This window comes from Oreochromis niloticus, linkage group LG17, assembly GCF_001858045.2.
Source record: "Oreochromis niloticus isolate F11D_XX linkage group LG17, O_niloticus_UMD_NMBU, whole genome shotgun sequence".
NCBI lineage: Eukaryota > Metazoa > Chordata > Actinopteri > Cichliformes > Cichlidae > Oreochromis > Oreochromis niloticus.
This window is the reverse complement of record NC_031981.2, coordinates 22,596,687-22,618,661: the sequence shown is the minus strand read 5'-3', so window position 1 is coordinate 22,618,661 and position 21,975 is coordinate 22,596,687. Positions and strand designations below refer to the sequence as shown.

The window sequence follows — 21,975 nt, the reverse complement described above, 5'->3', positions numbered from 1 at the left end:
GCAAAAGATGCAAACTCAGCAGCCTGCAACGAGTGCTTTAAGCTGATACTGTGATACTGTCAAAGGAGGTAACACCTCAAATCTGATGAAACACCTGGCGACACATAGCGTTTTTTTTTTTGAAAGCTGAGAAATGCGCCGTGTTTGATAGCTTGCTGCGAGACCTCACACCGTGCACATCTACTGCGGGTGTGGTGCCTGTTATCGGACCCGGAGTTAGCAACATCCCCCAAAAACCCGAAGAGTAGAGTCCTGGCCCCTAGCCCTGTCAGCGTAGCAGAAATGATGACGGATGATGATGGCAGCAGCAGCCGTTCTCCTCTGCGTGAATAGTTTCATGTTGTTCGCATGTAATTAATGTTGAGTACGCTAACCACATTATTACATTAATGCATGTAAGGTGAACTAGGAAACAGCGTTGTAGTTGCATGCGGCTGTCTTCTTGTTTGATGGCAGATACTCCCTTCACCCTGGCCAAAAAGGCTAAAATGACCAAAGAAAAAGTGGAAAACAGTTAAACATGAGAGGTTTTTGGACAAAGTTTGTGTTTTTTTCTCCCCCCATTGTTTAAGCACTGCTTCCAGCCAAGAGTGAGACCATATATGCCCTATAGCTGCAGAAAAGGCTAACATTGTTATCTTTTTACAAAAAAAAAAAACAAAAAACAAAAAAACCCCCAAAAAACAAAAAACAACAACAACAAAAAAAACCAGCTGAACATGAGGTTTTTGGACCAATTTCATGTTCTCCATTCTTTAAGCACCGGTTTGAGCACCGTTTAAGCACCGGCACCGTTTTAAAAGTACCAGTTTGGCACGGGTATCGGATAAAACCTAAACGATACCCATCCCTACTCCAGTGTGATGGAAGCTTTTCTGGTTTGGGTTCAGTGACGTGTTACACAGCTGTTATAGTCCTTCGACTTATAAACTTTCTAATGTTTCACCTTTAAGGTGTTTTAATGGGATGTTATCAGGGTAACTAGATTAATGGTTACTTCTCTACAAACATTAATAGGCATTAAAACATGGAAATCTTAAAGTGACCAAATACGATAAGATAGAAAACATTTATATAACAATATTAATCGGCAAGAGTAAAGGTGTCAGAATCTGGAGCCTTGGCCTCATTTTCTGATTCCTCCACTGCCACCTTGCCTCGTCCACTTCCTCACCACCTGTGCTAGTGTCTCTGGTGGGCGGGACTAATATGTGTCGACAGAATGCTTCATTTCTCACCTTTGGATAAACCTTTTAATCGTCCCTGCTGGATTTTAAGGTTTTCATTATGATATCTCATTTATGCTGCTGTAGTAACTGTTTTTGGTGTCCAGCATTTGAAGGTTATGCACTGCTTCAAATCTCCGGGATTAATGGAAAGATTTTGTGTTTTGATTGCCGTTACAGTGTTGCAGTGATGCTTTCAGGTCGATGAATTTACGCAACTTCAAAAGATTCATGGTGCTCCTGTCCTGCTTTAATGTGACAACCCAAAGCATAATAAAGAAATCGTTTGGTGCCCACAGAGTCCTCATCAGAGTGGTGACATCAGCGCGAACCTCGGCCGACTTCTGGTGTCTGAATGGGAGCAAATCTCTGCGGGAGGTTTAACAAATGCTGGAGCAGCAGAGAAACAAGCACAACTCCCCAAAGTGTACCTCATGCTCAGCTGTCCACATACTTCTGGACATGCAGCCTTTCAATGATTGAAGTAATTCTCTGGAGCAGACAGCAGCAGCTTTCCCAACTGGTTTTATTTTGGTAAAAATAGTATGAATAATTAAGGCTTTTATTGTGAAAAACACCCACTGTTTATGCTGAGTATTGATTGAACAGATGTTCATTAGTGTGTTTACAACTTCTTCACTGACTCTTAACCTTTGACCTTTCACATTCTCTGTCTGATTTTTTTAAACAGGTGTTTAAATCAGTTGTTTGTGGTCATGTGACCAACACAGGCTCTGTGAGGCCAGTTTCTGTGTTATTTTTGGCCCTCTGAGTGTATTTGTGTGTCTCAGTTTTGAGCTGGTTGATGTTTAATAATTCTCTGAAGTTTAAATCTATTTTAGGAGACCGAGCTGCGCTCAGTTTCTGTTTCCCAAAGCCAACACAGAAGGAGAGACGAAAACAGAAGGTTTGTTTTAGCCAGCGTATGCTCCAAATGCTGGGACATTTCAAATATCACCAACAAGCTCAGAGGATGATATGAGATTCCAGATTTAAAAAAAAATAAATTATCAGGTTTCTGGTGTATTTTCTTTTGTTGTTGTTGTTTAGTGCTGAGGTAACTTCAGACAGCGTTTTTCAGTCCAAAAAGGAGAAAAGCTGTTTTTAGCAGAACGTCTTCAGACTGCTCAGGAGTTCGTGCAGATGTTCAGGAATAAAACTGGATTCTGTGTTTCATGATGATAACAATGAGCCATCACAGACCCAGTCCAATAGGACACAGCTCAGCAGGCAATCCACAATAGCGAGGTCTTTTTCATTAGCTAAGCTACGATAGTACTTAACAGGTTTTGACATTAAGAATCCCACGTCAGCTGGAGGGCAGGCACACTCTTAAATACGGCTCTCCCGACGAGCATAATCTGCCGCAGCTGGCTGCGGCTCACGAGCAGCAGGTGTGTCTGCCTCCAGCGCAGGAGCACTTCCGGGGTCGCGATCCTTCCAGCGACCCAAAACATCCAGGAGTACCAATAAACATATACACACAGGGAGACGGAGAAAGACAGGAGAGACAGAACAACCAACACAAACGAGGATCGCCAGCCCAAGGAAAACAAAATACATACGAGTACTGGGTCACCAGACCCAGGCCGTGACAATCATTACTTATAAAATGAGCCTCTTTATCCCCTCTCCCTTTAGGACAACTTTCTTATGATTGGTTCAACAGCAGGTAGATGGGACCAGAACTATTGCAAGGGTCCTGTAATCTTCATTCACTCCAGTAAGAAGATTACAGCAGTGGCGGATCATGGGTCATGTGGCGGATCATGGAGCCTTGCAATAGTTAGAAAGTTAGAGAAAGTCAGAAAAACAGCAGCACAGAAGTTTGAGATGCATTGTTAAAAGGTAAGAAGGCAAAGAAAAAGTCTGTATGTTATCAGCACACATTTCAACTGCCCGCTTACCACGACTGGGAACTATTTGAAGACTACATAACCAACATGACAGCCCCAAATTTTTAACCCCCACTAAGACGACTGGCTTATTCTGGGGTTCTGGGTGGGGCTTGTGTCCTCTCTGGGTGACATCATACAAAAGAGTAGAAAAAAAACTGTGTCCGACTTTTTGACCTCTTAATTAGAAACTTGAATATTAACATCCAACAATGGAACAGTAGAAGAAGAGCAGGTGTCCTTGAATTGTTACCTGACGTATTTATGACGTGCCTAAATGGATATTACCTGAATTGTAATGGGGCCCTGCAGAAATCTGCTTAGAGATGATCATTTTGACTTGTTTTCAGATTGTAGACAGCAACGCAGGAGGAAGGAGGTCAATTGGCAAAGTTCAGTCTGTTATATTCAGGGTATTATTCAGAATGACTGAAACCTTGAGATGAGTTTGGCCTTATTAAACTATAGTTTAGTGATCGTCCTCTGAATCTGTTCAGAATGATGCAGACCCACCACTAAACATAAGCCTTCAGGTTCTCTTCTCCTACCGTCGCTCTTCCTCCTTCAGGTGTCCAAAGCTACACATCCTGGATGAGATTTAATGAATGTGGAGGGTCATCACGTTTTTGTCTCCCCACTGCTCAGCTGTAACAGGATTTCCAGCTGCCATGACGAGAGAGATATTAATGATCTCTGATTAATTGCGCCTTTTCTCTAACGGAGCAGATGAGGAGGAGGAGGGAGTCGCGGCTCAGAGTCGTGTTTAATAGAAAAGATTTGATTAAAAGATTGACGAGCACTGCTGTGGGTTCAGCCTCCACATCTCGTTATCCCAGCCTCCGATTGCGATCAGAGCGAGAACTTTGTGTGTTTCGGGAGTTTTGTCACATCGTTTGTTTTTTGGCTCCACTCCGACCTCACGCTCTTGACTCCCATTAACTAATGTTTGTGGGTTGTTTGGGGATCAATCAGCTTCTCGTTATGAATTCATGAAGTCATTTTGCTGCTGCATGTTGAACATCACCTGTGACACCCGCACTCATTACACATTTCGAGCGTTCTCCTCTAATGGCTCTGCAGCAGCAGCCTCTGAATTAATCTGCCTCAGAGTTTCTCCTCACATGCAGACCTGAGTGGATTTCATCAGTTTAGCTGAAGTTTGGGCCTGTGTGACAATCACTGTGATACCGGGGCACTGAACAGAGTGTTGACTCTTTCAAAGGCTCTGCTGTAAAGCAGAATATAGTGAGCTCCTCTGAATATGTCCTCTGTTTGCGCATTTCAGGTTCAGCTCAGAGCAATTTGATGGATTTGATGCCCCGTGTTCTCATCCTGGCACAGATGCTGTTGTGTCTTTAGGCAGACCCATTTTAGACAGCTACAGAGTCTTCATGATGGATGTTTGAAGAGTGGATAAGGTAACACCTGTTTAGTCCTGATTGGACCTTTATGATTGGCACCAGGTGTCTTTATTTCCACTCATTGTCTCTCATTTCCGTTGGTTTATGAATGATAAATATCTGTTCTGGCTGCACACTGTCCAGACCCTACCCCACCTCTTGCTCTATGACAGGGTCTCACTGGGACGGATTAATGAATAAAAGTAACAGGAATGTTTTATGAGGTAAATAGACATGGCTGTTGCAGCTCCTCCAACCAAAGGCCGCGGCAGGCTAAACATAAGGACGCAATTGACGCGCAACAATAAACGCATAAAATACACTTCTGTAACATTTGCTCCTTTTATTCCACATGCAACTGTCCTCTATACAAATGCACAGACTGAACAAACAAATAACTGCAACTCACCACCAATTACCAATTGGCACCAATTAGTATGCCAAATAACAACTTGGCCTATGGCGTCAATTAGTGGATAAATATACAAAAACCATCAAGTTACAGTCAAAATACTTCCAAACCATTCAAGCTGCGGTCAACAGAAAGTTTTGCCTCATGCTCACCCTACCTTTCTGCTCATCAACATCAGGTGCGGTGAACAGGTGAGTGCAACCACATTTATCATCTAACACACCCATGAGACACGCCCCATACCCATGCACCAATACACCTGAGTCCATTTAAACCAACCCACTTAGTCAAAAAAGAGCAACTCATATGGCTCCTACATACCGGCCCCTAATTATTTTAGAGCAATAATTACATCATACTTACCATGTAGGAGACATATTGATAAACATGATCAATCCTTTATCAAATGTTCAAAGATACAATTTCAATTCAAAATAAGCAAATACACATTAATACAAATAGACATTTGAAAAAGTCAATCTTTATGACTCTTCTGCTTCCTGTAGAAGACACTTTAATGATCAGCCTGTCCAAACAACCAGTCTTTGTTTTAACACGAATCCGACGCACAAGTCCTTTACCGTCAGAAATGCTTCCACAACCCTTCCAGTCACCCAAGAGTTACGAGGCGCAGAATCATCGACAACGATAACCACATCCCCAGGAATGAAGTTCCGTCCGATTCTCTGCCACTTCTGACGCTCTTGAAGCTGGGGCAGGTACTCCTTAACCCAGCGCTTCCAGAACAGGTCAGACATGTACAGTACTTGCCTCCATACACGTCCCCCTTCTGGAACACTCCTGGTGGCATCAATGGCTTGGTCTTAAGCAGCAACAGATGGTTAGGAGTCAAGGCCTCCAAATCATTAGGATCAGTAGAAGCTTTGGTTATTGGCCTACTGTTCACAATAGCCTCTGCCTCACAAAGAACTGTACAAAGGCCTTCATTATCCAAGTTCTGCACTTTCAAAACAGAATTTAACACCTTCCTGACAGACCTTATGAGACGTTCCCAAACACTGCCATGATAGGAACCAGCAGGAGGATTAAAAATCCACTTTATGCCCTTTTGCAGCAGCATCTCATGAATCTGTGCCCGATTCCATCCTTCCACTGCCTCTTTCAACTCACGTTCACCACGCACAAAGTTCCCAGAGTACACTTCTTCCAGTGTAACCTCCAGGTCTAGTATTATGTCATTTCCTCTGGGAATATTCCTGTCCTGTTGCTGTCGGTTGCCACCAAACATGAACCCAAAGTCACCAAAGAAGCTGGAGAAGATATCGCTGTGAGAGCTGTGGTGACCCTCTTTGAGCCCGTCCTCTCCATACATGTTATACCGTTTCCTTTTCTCCTTATCTGAGAGGACCTCATAGGCTGCCCCCAAGTCTGCGAACTTGTCCAGGGCTTGCGGGTCGTCTTGGTTTCTGTCGGGGTGTAACTGCAAAGCCAGCTTTCTGTAGGCCTTTTTGATGTCCCTGATTGATGCACTCTTGTGTTCATTTGCATCAACAGCATTAACTAGAATGGCCATTTTAATCTCTGGATCATTTGACGAGATCTTTCCAAAATCAAGTTTCACTGGCCACTTAATCTCTGGTTCAGCAAGAAACTTTTGCCCTGTCAACCAGGAATCATCCTCGATAAACATCCGTTTAAGGCTCATAGTTCGCTGTTCTACAACCTTATTATTTGGCATTTTTACCTGATTGCACCTAAAAGTTAAACCAATGGTATAATGACCATCAACCAACTTAACCGAGTCCATCACTGACTTCATAAACTGCTGATCTTCTCTAGACAAAGCAAACTGCTCATCCTGAATACATTCTGGAAAAATCAGCCTTCATTTGATGTTCCCACAGCTCATCCAATCTTGCCACGGAAATCCTATTGACACTCACATCAAAAATGTCAGTCTTACGATCCTCTCTGAGAGGACCATTCACCGTCCAACCCAGCATAGTTTTTACTGCATAGGGACCACCATCCTGACTTCTAACAACCTCCCATGGCTCTAAAGCCTTGGGCACATTGGTCCCGATCAACAGGTCTACCCCGGAATTTATCTCCAGTATCTTAATATGGCGCAAATGTGACCATCTATCCAGATCTTCCTGTCGGGGAATATTACATTGATGTACAGGCATACTTTTCTGAGTAAATAAGTCAGGCAAGTCACAGTAGTGATCCAAATCCAAACCAGCTACTTCCAAATCTGAAACAACATAACTACTGACCATTTTCTCCTGACCCATTGTCCGCAACAGAATGCCAGCTTTCCTTCCTGAAAGATTCAGCCTATTCATGAGCCCTTCAGTACAAAATGAAGCTGAGCTCCCAGGATCTAGAAAAGCATAGGTTATCAGTGACTGATTACCTTTCTTGGACTTCACTCTAACTGGTATTATGGATAGAGCACTATTTTGCTCACCGGCCCCAGTAACACCACTGCTTTGCACAGCACATGAAGGACCTTCATCTGGTGATTCTCCCCCTCCTATAGTTTGCACTGGAACACTTTCCCTCTGCTTTGAGTGGATATGTAAGAGTGTGGGGTGTTTCTGATTACAGACTTTACACAAGAGACGTTTCCTGCAGTCCTTGCTTCTGTGCCCAATGCGCAGACAACCAAAACACACACCATTCTCTTTCAAAAAAGAGAACCTTTCACAGTGCAACTTTCTTTCAAATGAATGACAAATTCAACATATGTCCTGCTCCACAAAACAAGCAAACCTTGGTCACAACTGAACCACTCTCTCGCCTCAACGCTGGCTCAATCTTCCCTTCCACCTTGGCCACTGTAGTAGCAAAACTACTCCTCTTAGCCTTAGGGTAAAACTCAGACTTAACATTCCTCACCTCTTTTCTGATGGCTGTTGGAGGATCCTGTATATCTCCAAACAATGGGTCACTTGCGATCTTCACTTGCCTTTCGATAAACTCAACAACATCGCTAAAAACCACTTTACGTTGAAACCTCTCTTGCAGATCGCACACAACATTCCTCCATTTATCCCTGAGCTTATAAGGCAACTTTTTTATAACTGCTTGCATGTTAGCAGAGACATCCAACTCATGCAAAGACTCAACGTCTCCCATTGCATTGCAACATTGCCTCAATAAAAACCCATATTCCTGCAAAGCCTTCACATCATCAGATTTGATAGGCGGCCATTTACTGACCCTTTCAATGCAGGCAGCAGCAATTTTCAGCAAATTGCCAAAGTTCTCCTGGAGCAAAGATTTAGCTTGAGCATATCCATACTCAGCAGGCATATACTGACAGCTTCTGACCATTTCTCTTGGATGGCCTCTAGTGTATTGCTCAAGAAAATATAAACAATCCTTAGCACTGTGAGCTTGACTCTCCACCATGTGCTCAAAAGCTCTCATAAATGTTTGATATTGCAAAGGATCACCATCAAAGAACTGAATGTCACGCCTCGGTAGCAAAAACAGACTGCTGCTCAGCCAATAAAGTTGTAATTTCATTTTGTTTCTTCAAAACGGTGACTAGATGATCATGACCCTCACTACCTTGCTCTGTATGTGTAAAATGTTTTGATTGTATGTGAGACTGCGACATCATCTGAGTAGTCGAAACTGCACCTGGAAATACTTGTGGCTTCGTCTCGGACTGTTCCAATGAAACTACCTTGGGCTGAAAAGTATTTTTAACCTTGGGCTTTACATCCAATACCTGCGCTTGATGATCACTTGCATCAACACCCTGATATGGTCGCTCTGGTAACACAGGTTTGAAACGCCTAAACTCCCCTGTTCTCGTTCTAAATATGAATTCATTCCATCGGATTTACCATTAACCGCACTTGATACTCGGGACATTTCAGAAGCTTTTAAAACATTCACTTTTGCTGCTGAGGCTGCTATTTCAGTTTCTAAGTCAAGCAGTTCCTTTCTTTTCTTAAGCTGTATTTCTTGTTCTTCCAAAGCATGCTTTTCTTTCAACAACCTCTGTCGAACAAGAAGGGCAGCCATGTCAGCCTCTGCCATTATGCGTGCTGATAAGGCAGATGAAACCATTGAGCCACTGAGTGATGATTTGCTTTTCCTACAACTTTTGTTTCCAACATTAGAGATGCTATCACTTGGATTAACATCATCTATCACCTTTACCAACATTCCCGGCGTGCCTAGAAGCAGGTAATACATCAGAAGACTTAACATCAGCTGGATTTAACTGAGGCAAATCAAGCTCAGACACCTGATTTTTACTCTGAGGGTTTCCCTTTGCATCATGAAGCCGTTTCTTTATCTCTTCCATGAACTTAGTATTATGTGCCCGCACACTTTTGAACCAAGCAGTTTGTTTTTCTTGCTCTTCTTGAGGAAGCAAAGGAAGCAAGGTTTCATGCAGACGAGTTGCCTCATTAAGCAACACAGACAAATTCTCTAACTGAGCCTGAACAGTGGAAACATTATCCTCAGATTGCTTTAACTCTTTAATAACCTTTATGACCTTTTTAATTTTATTAATCTTAGTGTGACGTTCTGTTTGAAGCCTTTCAATCTGACTCTCCAAAGCCTTAGCAGTCGGTTTCGGCTGGCTTTTCTTTCCATCCACATCAACACATGGTATTAATTGGTGTGTCTCCATTTTTCTTCAAAGCATTACAAAATCCAAACACTGAACTGCACCTATGCCACACAGCTTCATTCCAACACATCAACTTGATGACATTCACTTCATAAAACCTTGGATACACACAATTAACAGGAGCAATATCCCCCACTATCTGCCTATTAAACCTAACTCACTCAACCTAGTCTTCCGTACATACTAGCGGTGGGTATTTACGTACCTCCATACCATCAGCTGTGAGGAAGACAAACTGTCTTAAACACAAACTGCGGCAGTACTCCCAAGCCAATAGCTTCAGCCGCCTGATGCACAATAACTAGAAAGCAAATCAGTACAATGCCTAATGCAGCTGTACTGCTGAAACCTAACAGGGGAATAAGACTCCTGAAAGAAATCTGTTTTGTGTAGCCAAAGGCTTCATCTAAAAGCGTGTGGACAAAGGCAACAGCAAACCATAAAACTCTGATCAATAAAACTCATCCACATATAAATAATCCAATAAAATCTACAAGTTTTGTTGACAATTTGTTGCGGCTCCTCCAACCAAAGGCCGCGGCAGGCTAAACATGAGGACGCAATTGACGCGCAACAATAAACGCATAAAATACACTTCTGTAACATTTGCTCCTTTTATTCCACATGCAACTGTCCTCTATACAAATGCACAGACTGAACAAACAAATAACTGCAACTCACCACCAATTACCAATTGGCACCAATTAGTATGCCAAATAACAACTTGGCCTATGGCGTCAATTAGTGGATAAATATACAAAAACCATCAAGTTACAGTCAAAATACTTCCAAACCATTCAAGCTGCGGTCAACAGAAAGTTTTGCCTCATGCTCACCCTACCTTTCTGCTCATCAACATCAGGTGCGGTGAACAGGTGAGTGCAACCACATTTATCATCTAACACACCCATGAGACACGCCCCACACCCATGCACCAATACACTGAGTCCATTTAAACCAACCCACTTAGTCAAAAAAGAGCAACTCATATGGCTCCTACAATGGCTTTTGTCTAAGTCACACACCAACATGTGTCTGTGGATGAAATCAGCAAACAGGAAAATAAAAAAGATTTAAAATAATAAGCAGAGGAAATGTTCAGGATTAAAAACTCAGACAGTTGGATAAGATGACGTCAAAGTTCAGACTAGAAAGAAGCTGAGGGATAATGAATGACAAATGAGGATTGTCAGAGAAGGTTTTGGGACCTTTTCTGAAGTCTGTTGAGGACAGTGAACCAGTATTACCTGCAAGGTTTTTGTATTCAATTGTTTTGCTGTTCTTTGTTGTGTGCTGATATGAGGAGCAGACTGCTGTTGTGGCTTGAAGTAAATAAAGGCAAAGTGTTGTTCCATGCAGCAGCTCACTGAGACGAAGTTTGGGGCTTGATCTGAGCTGGTGGGTTGTGAAACAAAAACCAGGTAGTGTGAGTTTTAAATGTTTAATGAGCTGAAACAAACACAAACCTCAGTGTTTATGGATTAATCAGTTTCTAATGAATGTGCTGTGATGTGTGTGTTTGTGTGCGAGCTGAATGGGAAATACAATGGAGCATGATAAGGAGCTCCTGAGTGGATCTAATGGATGCTTCTTTGAATATTCGCAGCTCATTTAAACGTCCCTGGGACCACATATTAATAAGTTTCTAACTCTGCAAATTAAAGCTCTAACTCACTGATGACGAACAACAATGAGGATGTTAATTTATTCAGCGGCACATCGAGCGTCTCCATACAAGCAAGCTCCGCTCATCGAGCTGCTGAGGGCTGGCTAACTGCTGGAGCATTAATTAATCACAGTGGCGATAAAATCTGCATGTGGAGAGGCTGTACTCACTGGTTTTCTTCCACTTCTCATCATGACTTCCACAGACGAACAAACAAACCAAATGAAAGTGCAGATGAAACGTCCTGTGGGATCCTGCCTGCGAATTACATCTGGATATGTGAAAATATGGGAACAGACAAATCGGCCTCAGGAATTGCTGAAAATGTCTCTGTAATTATGTTCAGGAAGCTCTCTGTTTACAGTAATACAGGGATTCCTGCTGTATTTGATAAAACTGTTAGGCTGCGCTGCATGGAGGCTGTGTAGGCAGTATTTGTATTTTACACAATTCACAGAGAGAAAATTATAAAGCAATCAGATGATGAAAGAAGTCCATTTTCAGACCTTTTAGTTCATTGTTAAACTTTGGATGTAAATGTAACCGTTTAGTCCAGCTTTTGGTTTCTCAGTTTTGCACAAATCATGTCCTCCAAGCTATTCAGCTGATGTATCCAGGACAATGTCACCCATCAGGTTGTGGACTGCACTTTCTGGGGCTTCAGCATTATTATCGTGCATCTGTAGAGTGTTTACTCTGCCCTTTGCTTCAGGACTATGATTCTTTTGTCTGAATCCTGGACCAGTCCCCAAACACAGCCCCCTGGTTTTTTATTCTCAGTGACACAAGGTGTGAGGAAAAAGCATGGGTCATTACCATCAATGGGGGTCAAGCAGGAAACCACTGCAGGATTTTGCCACAGTATCATGTGGTGACTTGATGCAAGTGTGAGTTGGGGAAGGGATCTAAAGACTGCACTGTAGGTGACTGATACTTGGCTCCGTCACTCATCTTTCAAACCATCTGACTTCTTGGCCCCAAAAGTAAACATCCTCAGAAACTGACCTTCCCTGTTGCTCCATGTGTTTATGTAATGGGTGTTAGATCTGAGTGCTCCTCCCTGCACAGCAGAAATGCTGTGTTTTTGAGCTTGTGTTTGGGAGTTTTATCCTGATGAACTGTTAGACTCTTTTTGATTCTTTGAATTTAATTAGTTTGAAATTATCTTTGAATGCAGCAGCTTTAAAATCAGACCAGCGAGGACTCCACAAACTTAAAGTCTGCATGGACAAGCACGCTGACAGCTCCTTCACGCTTCCTGGTCATCATCTTATTGGACTGCAGTTGGAAACAAAGGAAGCTCATCTGAATGCAGATTACAGACTCACGTTTTCTCCTTTATGGAGGACTAGTCCTTCACTGAGGAACGTCCATCCTTCAGAGGACTGAAGGTTAATGATCTCAGCGTGTGCCCCGCCCCACAGGAGCTGCTCTGCAGAGGGTGTACTGTAAAGATAACGGTGCGTTCAGGTGCTCCTCACTGAGCTCTAAAACAAAACAAATGTTTCCAGATTTCCGGGCAGGAATTCACCTCAGATAATTAGATATAGTAACAAAGCTGATCTTACTGTGTGTGAAACAACACAAACACAGCTGATCGTTTACTGCGGGTATCAAATATATGAAAAGCAGTTTGCACTTGCAGCTTTTGTTCATTGTAAAGAACAAACAGAAATCCAGCTGTTCACACAGCTGGGATTGCCTTGAGGTACTGATGAAATGCCATCATGCAGTATTACTGTAATAATCCTGTTTCTTTCATAGAAACAGCCTCTGCTCATCTGGCCTCAGGCTCTCCAGCAGTCTTAGAATAAAGCAGCTGTAATATACAACAGCCCACCATAAAATACTCTCATCTCTGTTTTCTGTCTCTGCTCTTTGGCTGGGTTTGGCCATTCAAATATTTTACTTACTATTACCTCACAACTCCCAGGCACTGGTATTGATTTTTATTATTATCCCCATTTCTGGTCCTGTTTGACTCTAAACTTTGAGGTGTGGAGAGCCAAGAAAACTTTACAAATAAAGCACTTTGAAAACAGCAAGCACTGACTAAAGTGCTGAATACTGGAATAAAAATACATTAAAATACAGATAAATACAGTACGACATGAAATAAAAGCATGGATAAAAATACAATACACAAATAAATATGAGCGAAAAGAAGTAAAAATAAAATCCAAGCAGAAAAGGAGGGTCTGGAGTGGATTTAAAAATGGCCAGAGAAGTGGTCCCTAAAGGTGTTTTCACACCTGTAGTTCTTTACCTCTGGTCCAACTCAGCTGATGAGTTTGTAAACTTGTAGTTTTGCTTTGTTTTGTTTCACTTCAGTCCTCTCATTGGTCAGATGTGTCTGGGGCGGGAGCAACAAAAGTAAATACAGGAAGAAGGTGCTGAGTTCTATCAGAGAACATGGAGACATTCATGCTAGCTGTCAGCCTGTACAGACCTTTGCACGTCTATAGCACCTTCCTGCACTGAGAATACAAAACATAGGTTTGTACTGGACAATGTTTAGCTTAAACGTACACCTAGTAGATGGTTCGGATTGGGGTCAAGACCACCTCCTCTAAAGGGTGCCAGTGCAGCTGTTTTGGTCCAGACTCGAGTATGATTACTGTGTTCACACCTGCACAAACGAACTGCACCGAGATTGAAAACAAACCAGAGGTCGATTTAAACGATGGGGGATGTGGAAACCCCCTAATGTGCAACTGCAACCAATTCCACAATGTAAAGATGCCAAAAGCATCAGGTGTTCTGAGCTTCACTCAGGTGTCGCTGGTCTCACAGGGGTCTTTCAGCAGTCATGGCTTCACAGGCTGAAGAAGCCAAACTCTGACACGTCTCAGTAAAGTGATGGTGTGGGTGTGAAAAACATGAATCACATGTTAGAATCAGGACGTCCTCACCCTGCGGCATCTTTTACAGAAGACGACGAGAGTTGAGTCACTCTGCCGTAATGCTCACAGACACGTGGAGTCAGGACTGCATAAATAAACATTTAAAACGCGTTTGGTAGCGTCCATCTGATGGGTGGACTAATAAGGATAAACCAGGATAAATAAAAGAGTTCTCCCAGCAGAGGAAGAAGATTTGTGGGAATAAACAAACAGAAAAGCTTCTTCTGTCAGCATTCAGTTTTCTCTTGGACAGATTCTTCAATCCGCCTCATCTCCGCTGAATAAGTGAAAGACGTGTAAAAAACACGAGTTGTGTTTAATCTCTTTTAAGCAGTCCTCAATAAAAATCTTTGATTTGCATATGTATGACAAACAGAAACGGTCTGATCCGGATTTATATTCACAGTTTAAACCTCAAAGCATTTCATTCAAGCTCAGAATAAGCTTCAAATCCCAGCACAGGTTCACGTGGAGCAGGTGGACAGGTAAGCATGGAGGTCGGGTGATGCTAAGGGGCAGAGGGACACGAGCAAAGAGATGCTGTCTGATTTCGATTCAGATGAAATCCATCAGCACTACCAGGTCAAAGCTTCTTCACGCTGAATCATTCTATTCTTAGACTCTGAGAACAAAGCTCCAGAGAATCCAGCAGCTATTTCTGATCACATCATCAGCTGAGAGCTCAGGTCATGTGACAGGAGGGGAAACGGAGTGTATTTTTACCTACTCTGAAGCGGGAATAAAAATGTATGTGCACAGTCACATAGAGGGAAATGAAAGCTTGTCACTGAAAATCTCAGATTTCTGTCCACTGCTTTGCACATTTGTTTCTTACAGTTGAAGTCCAAAGAGTGTCACACACATTTCCTTAGTTTACTCAGGCAGCATTTCTTCTCATGGAAAAACTCAGATGTACTGTTGAAAGAGCACTTCTTAGTTTAACTTGTTTAGATTGAGAGACAGGAGAGTTTCTTTGGTTCGGCCCACTTAGGACTGAAGTGTGCTGTTTGTGTCCCACCATGTAAATGAGTCTGACACCCCTGCTGTAAAGGATGATGGGTCCTCAGGGACTCTGATTCTCACAGTTTGGGCTGAGACGTAAACCATGAACCAAAACTTGTCCCCTTTTTGTCTTGTTGCCTCTCCTGTTCACCTGCTGTCTCTTTGAAATGGTTTCTGCTTCCTGTCAGGATGGACTGATATCTGTACAGTTTATCTGACTCTGTTATGATTGAGTGCAGCACAAACAGTGCTGACTGCAGCTCACCTGACGGCCTCAGGTGTCACTGAAAGCAGCGTGATGAAGTAAACGGAGTGGAAAGGAACACTGGTGGGATTGGTGTGTTCACTGTGAGGCTCACCTCAGAAACCACGAGCCACGCTGTGACCTCGGGACGTTTCTGCACATTTTAATGAGCAGAGATACGAGTTTGCACAACAAGCGCACACTGAGGTTAATTCTAAGTAATGTGAGAGCTACACTTTAGTTAATTAAAAAGTAAAAATATCAATGAGCTGAGTCAGTGTGCAATCGGAGCTGATCACACCATTAGGAGCCAGCTTTGTGTTGTCTTATTAAAAATTGATCTGAGCTGTTTGTGAGTCTACATAAATATGAAATAATCTGAGTAAGAATGCAAACAGGGCTGAAGATGATTTAGTGCGCTCTGAATTCCTTCACTGCCCCCGGCCACAGACTGTTCAGCAGCCACCAAAACAAACCACGTAAACGGTGTTCCCCCTTTTATTTCTCACACAGATGACTCATGTTCTGCTGATATTATTATCAACACGATGCTCTCCAGCTCCTCACTCTCACAAACCTATCTCTGAGCAGGTTTATCAAATTAAACTGCACTAAAAAGGACAACAGTGAGAGATAAAATTAAACATTTTAATAGAAACTAATATAACGACATGCCGCAGTTCTGTTTCTAACCCTCTGATTTGATTTGATTTTACCATTCTGAGCCTACAGACCAGCTAGCAGGCTAACCTCTGCATGTGATGCGAGGCCACATCAGCTTAGGGATTGTGCCCTTATGTGGAGTCTGCTGTTTGTGTGCTCTTCAGTTTCTGTTCAGTATTTTTGGAGTTTGTACATTTGGTTTCCTCAGTGTTTCCTCTTCTTGTCCCCTCGGTTTTGGTATCTTTTGGTATCTTCTCAGTCTTTGTCATCATAATTTCCATATGTCAGTGCCTTCTTATACTGGTCGATCTATTGTTTTATTTCCTGTGTTTACTTTGATATTCACTTTGATTGGTTTTTCCATGTTTTTCTTTCGTTCCATTCTGTCCGATTGTTCCCACCTGTTCCCATCCCTAATCAGTCAGATGTGTACATATAGTCCTGTCCCTCGTGTTTGTGCTCCTCAGTTTTGAGCTCATCTTCACTTGGTTACTTGTGTTGGTTTTAGATTTTGGTTCTGAGTTTCTGTGTTTTAGTTTGTTATCAGTGGACTCACCAATCAGCCCAGTAAAGCTGAACTCACACCACTGCACTCAAAATGTTCCCATTAATAGTGAGTTATATTTCGTTTATTGATTTCATTCTGTGAGATGATTCCGTTTAAGAAATTCATCCAGCAATTATATACCAAGAAGTTTTAATCTCGTCTTCATCTTTAAATCTCATTTTCTCCTCAAATCGCGCTGTGAGCCTCGCATCGCTTCTTCACAACTGCTGCAGTGCTGCATCGTGTTTTCATTCCCCGCCTCCTCTGATGTTCAGGACGCGAATTCATCCTCTACAGCTCCCTCCATCCCGCTGTGGCCTCAGGTGTTTGTTTCTGTAGGACACCTGAGAACATCCACAGCTATTTTTAATCTCTGCGTCCTCATCATCTCCGCTTCCATCCGGATTCCTGTGACAGACTCGGGTTTCAGTCTGAATTTCAACTCAGAGGTCAGGAAGGTTCAGGATGAATATGTGATGTACCAGCTGGAGGTGTTTGATCAGCAGCAGTTTCTCAGGACTGCACACAAGTTTCACTTCGCTTTAATTCACTTCAGATGATCAATATTTCTGTTTCTGTTGTTTGATGTCCACAGAGCTTCACACTGAACACGAGCCCGTCCTTCAACGGGAACTTTGTGTGCATCAGCTTTTTATCCTTAAAGGAAGCATAAGGGAGGAGCGGAAAATGAAACTGAAACTATGATGAGACATAGAATATGTCCTGTTTGCTGTTACTCTGCACTTGTTTGGTTTTTTATCAGTCCACTTTCATCTCTACTGAAATAACACAAATGTTTGCTCTGCCTGAAAAATGACACTTTAACACAGCTTGTGTATTCAGATGTAAGACAAACCACACCCTCCTCCTCCTTCAGCACTTACAAATGAGGAAGTACCAAAGCTAAAAAGTCCAGCTGTGGGGTCAGCAGCTGCACCGATCGATTGGCCTCACTGTGCTTTGTTCCTCAAAGAGAACCAAAGCTGAAAATATCAGTGACAATGTCTTCATGCTGTCCCCGGCAGACAAATTATACTCCTCTCATTCTTTCTCTCCTGCCCCCTCAGATATGCAGCAGCAAAGCACAGAGTGAGTTATAGTGGCTTATAAGCAAAAATCCATAAGCTGCAGCCGAACTGACAAATGATCCTGGACTGATTTCCTCAGGGGGAGGCCGCGTCTGAGCGAACGCGTCTGAACTGACTCTGTTTAAATTTTTATCACATAACCAGCTCTTCTTCACCCCGAGTGAGGAAGAAGATAAAAGCACCAAGTGGCTGATGTGACGTGAATCCCTGAGGCAGAAAGTTGACAGAGAACTGACCAATCAGAGCGCGCAGAGAGAGAATTTACATCAACCCTGTCATCACAGGAAACTGACAAACATCACTCAGCTTCCTCCGTCGGTCTGTGCATAAATGACGCTGACAGCTGGATGCTGTGAATTCTCTGAAGCTGGAGTTTAAATGTGCTCCATCGGTACGTTCCTGACCTCCAGGTGACACCATCAGGCTGTCACCTGACTTCAATCAGGAGGTCAGAGCAGGTTATTGATCAGCAGGTTCACTGCCATTTTGGTTCTGAAGTATTCAGTTCATACTTAAGAGATGTGAATGAGCGGAAAACCAGGTTTAAAGCTTTTTATTGAGTTTTTATACAAACAGCAAAATAACCGTAAGCAATGATTTCAGGGCTCATCAGCATGTGGGACAGGTGTTTGCTCTGAGTCTGCGGGGTCAGCGCTCACAGGTCCCGTCTTTACCCTGCCCCTCTCCCCAGTTATCATGGGCGGTGGATCTGTATTATTCATGTAGGCTCTGTTGACCGTGTCCACCCACCAAACGTCCACCAGTCAGCTCGACTCTCTGGATCGAGGAGGGCGAGGGACTGCGGCTCCCACTCATCTCAGTCCCACCCCACTCTGTTTTATTTTTCTTGTCTAACTTATCATTTCCTCAGTGCCTCATGTTTAATAAGCTGTGTTACGCATTTCTTAACTAATAATTAAAAACAGCTGTTAAAGTATAATTTTTGGCTGAAGAGAAAAGGGCACGCTCTGTGTGGTTCTCTGCTATAACGAGTGAAACAGAAATGAAGAAATGTGGTGTGTTTGCATTAAACAGTGGAAAACAGTCCGATCCATCTCACTCAGTGCTGGCATCACGCAGCGTGACCGTGAGCCTTCGCGTAAATAGGACAAATTATCCAAGTGGAAATAACTCGTGTTTGTTTCACTGACCACTTCATAAATGACAAATGAGTCTGAAATAACATTAGAACTGGTATTAATCATCATTATTATCCTTGCTTCCCTTTAAGTGAATCAGCAGTGCTCTCATAGCGTAGAATGAAGTTGTTTGATGCCAACATAACGAGCTCTGCTGTCTCAGCTTCATATTTCTGTGTGTGAACGTGAGCTGCGTGAGGAAGGAACCTTCTGTTAATGAGCTGCCAATGAGTTTATTGTGTTGTGCAGGCGGAGCCCCCGAGGACCACGCAGCTCAACCCAACATGCTCTGAAAGGCGAGGCTGGCGCGTTTCTCGTGGAAGCTCGATACAGAGACGATTTCAGGCTCACGCCGCCGAGTCGCCGCCTCAGCTGCTTCAGCAGCTCCTCTCTGCCTGATAAACTAGCGCCAGTGATGGATGGCAGGGATTAGGAGGCTTTAATGCATCTGAAGCCGCAATAAGATACACTAATCAGATAAAACTCTACACACATGTGTTATCCTCTGACTTTCTGAAGATTTGTAGGAAAGTGAAAGAACAAAAATGAAAGGGTTAATTAGCCACACGCTCAGATGATATCTGCAGGAAGTGTTTTGGCTTTGATTAGAACAATAAGTGGATGGTATGTATGACTGAGACAGGATGTGCTGGTGTGTAGATGTGCTGTACAGCAAAGTAAGTTTTAATAAAGACATTAGAGACATGGAGCGCCATTATCTACTTATAGTGTTAAAATCTAATAAAAATATCAAATACAAAGCAGTTGCAGTGCGACCTTTCAGCCTTCAAAACAACACTAATTTTATATATAGAGCTTTGTGCTGCCTGAGTGCACCGATGCTACAAATAGGGAGAAATGAAACAAATTAAAGACAGAAACACACAAACTGATAAAAACGAGGAGCTCCCAGCCTGCAGACTTCTGCACTCAGAGAGACTCGCTGAGAAATAATTCAACTTTTGGAGCACCCTTAGTGCTGCCACTCTCTCATCAACCAATCACCATGAAGAAAGGATGGGACAGGGCTGAAAATCTAGTGTTTGTGTATTTGTCACACTGACACGTTTCAGATCAAAAAAAGGACAAAAGAACCTGATTACCACAATTAGGAGGCTGACTATGTGAAGGAGACTGGGAGCAGGAGCTACTCCTTTTAAGCAGTTACTAATGAGGTTGATGGAAGTTGGGTAGCCACGCTGAAGACTGGGAAACTCAGAATGCCTGCTCAGCCAACCCTGGATTAAGAGTATAACACCAAACACACCAGTCTGGACCATGACAGAAGAACTGTGATTTCAGCCACGCTGCAGGGTTTTCCAGCATGAACAACATGCCACTACAATGATGCCAAAGCCCTGCAGTTTGATTAAAGTCTAAACTTTGACTTGCACACTTTCGAGCTATTCAGAGGTGGACCTGCTGATGTGTTTCTGATCATTGTTCTGCTGCTTTTGACCTTCAGACAATGAACTTATGATCAGACGGTCTCCTCCACGATTTTATGGTAGATAGTAGAATTCGGCCCAGACTATCACACTACCACCACCTGCTGCTGTGATGTTGTCTTTATGAAATGCTGTTATGACGGCCAATGTAACCAGACCCAGATGTCTCAGGGATCATCCAGATGATTGTTTTTGGTCAGCAGTGGTTTTCCCCTTCAACTCTCCCTGGAGGCCATTTTTACCCAGTTAATTTCTTATTGTTGAATCACGACCTCTGACATTAACTGAGCCAAGTCAGCCTTAGATCTTGCTCTGGGATCTTCTATGACCTCCTGGATGAGTCGTTGATGCACTCTTGGAGTGATTTTGGTTGGCCGGTCGCTCCTGGGAAGGTTCTGGATAGGTGTTCTCCATGTGTGGATGGAGCCACAGAAATGTCTCTGTAACCTTTCAGACTGGTGATGTTACCGACTTTGTTTCTCAGCTGTTTCTTTAGTTTCTTTTTGTGGTGTGATGCTCTGCTGTTTGAGATCTTTTCTTTTTTTTTAAAGAATGAGATCTTCTACTTGACTTTATCAGACAGGTGCTGTTTAAGTGATTCAGCAGTAATCACCGTGGGGGGAACTTACCTCTGTGCCTACGGATGGTCCAGCAGTGAAAGAGCTAAAAGACTGAATTTTGTCAGCATTATTTTCTTGGTTTTAGGTAAAGACTCTGTGTAATAGAGATTGCCCCAAAAAATCAGGTTCAGATAGAGTTGGGGAGTCTGATGGTAAGGTGCTTCTGTTTAAAGGTGATAAATAAGCCTTGGGCAATGAAGATCAATGCAGTCTAGTAACAGGGTATTTGAAACCATTGCCAGGGGGTCCAAGGGTAAATATCCTCAGAAGTCCAGAGGAAGAGGCTTTTTTTAATGAAGCGTTTAAAGGAAGCTCTAAAATCAGGTCATGGATGCTTAAAAATGCTGAGACTCAGATCACATGACTGAAGAAATGTGGAGGAGGGTTGAATTAACCCAGTTAAACTTAAACCTCCTCATAATGATGGTTGCCTCATCAAAACAGTGGATGGATGCTGTTTTTAGTCTTAAACGTGTGACCTGTTTCAGTTTTTTTCCTCCTGTTAAAACTGTTTTAATCAGCGTGAGTTTAAAACTTTTCCTAGCCTCCTCCTCCTCCTCAGCCTTCAGAGGGAAATAAAGTCCTGTGGAGGTAATTACCTGCTGTAAGACTTCACCCTCTGATTGCTGCATTACTCTCTAATCTCTAATCGGCTGAATTACCCACAATCCCCTCTGGTTATTTCTCTTTTTCTGACCCGATCACCACACTGCTGCACTGCTTTATTAACACTGCATTAAACCACACAGGAGGCTAACGGCCACAATTTACCTGATCAGAGTGTGCCGACTCAGCAGGTTAGTAATGACTGCAGGGAATCATGGGAAATTGAGGCTTTAAGGAGGAAGTGATGGAAGCAGGAAGTGAAAAAACTCATCTCAAAGTAGAGCTGTTTTAAAGGGGGAAATGATCTATAGTGACCAAAACGGTTTGTGTATCAGGCTGTTTATTTCTGCTGTGACGTTTCAACATGGGAGTCTATGAGGACTGAGTCAGTGCTGCCCCTGTCGGATACCAGAGGAACTACAACTGCTGTTGTAGTGCTGGCTTCATTTTTCACCTGACATCATTAAAACATGATTATTTTGCTTCTACCAT

General features: G+C 42.9%; 1 protein-coding gene across 1 annotated transcript; it reads right to left on the bottom strand.

Moving 5' to 3' along the window:
* Window positions 1–3,239: 3,239 nt before the first annotated feature.
* LOC109195296 (uncharacterized) lies at window positions 3,240–10,480 on the bottom strand. Its single transcript, XM_019347334.2, has one exon. It carries the CDS (start codon window positions 6,711–6,713, stop codon window positions 5,544–5,546), a length of 1,170 nt encoding a protein of 389 aa, XP_019202879.1. The 5' UTR covers window positions 6,714–10,480; the 3' UTR covers window positions 3,240–5,543.
* Between the last annotated feature and the right edge of the window lie 11,495 nt (window positions 10,481–21,975).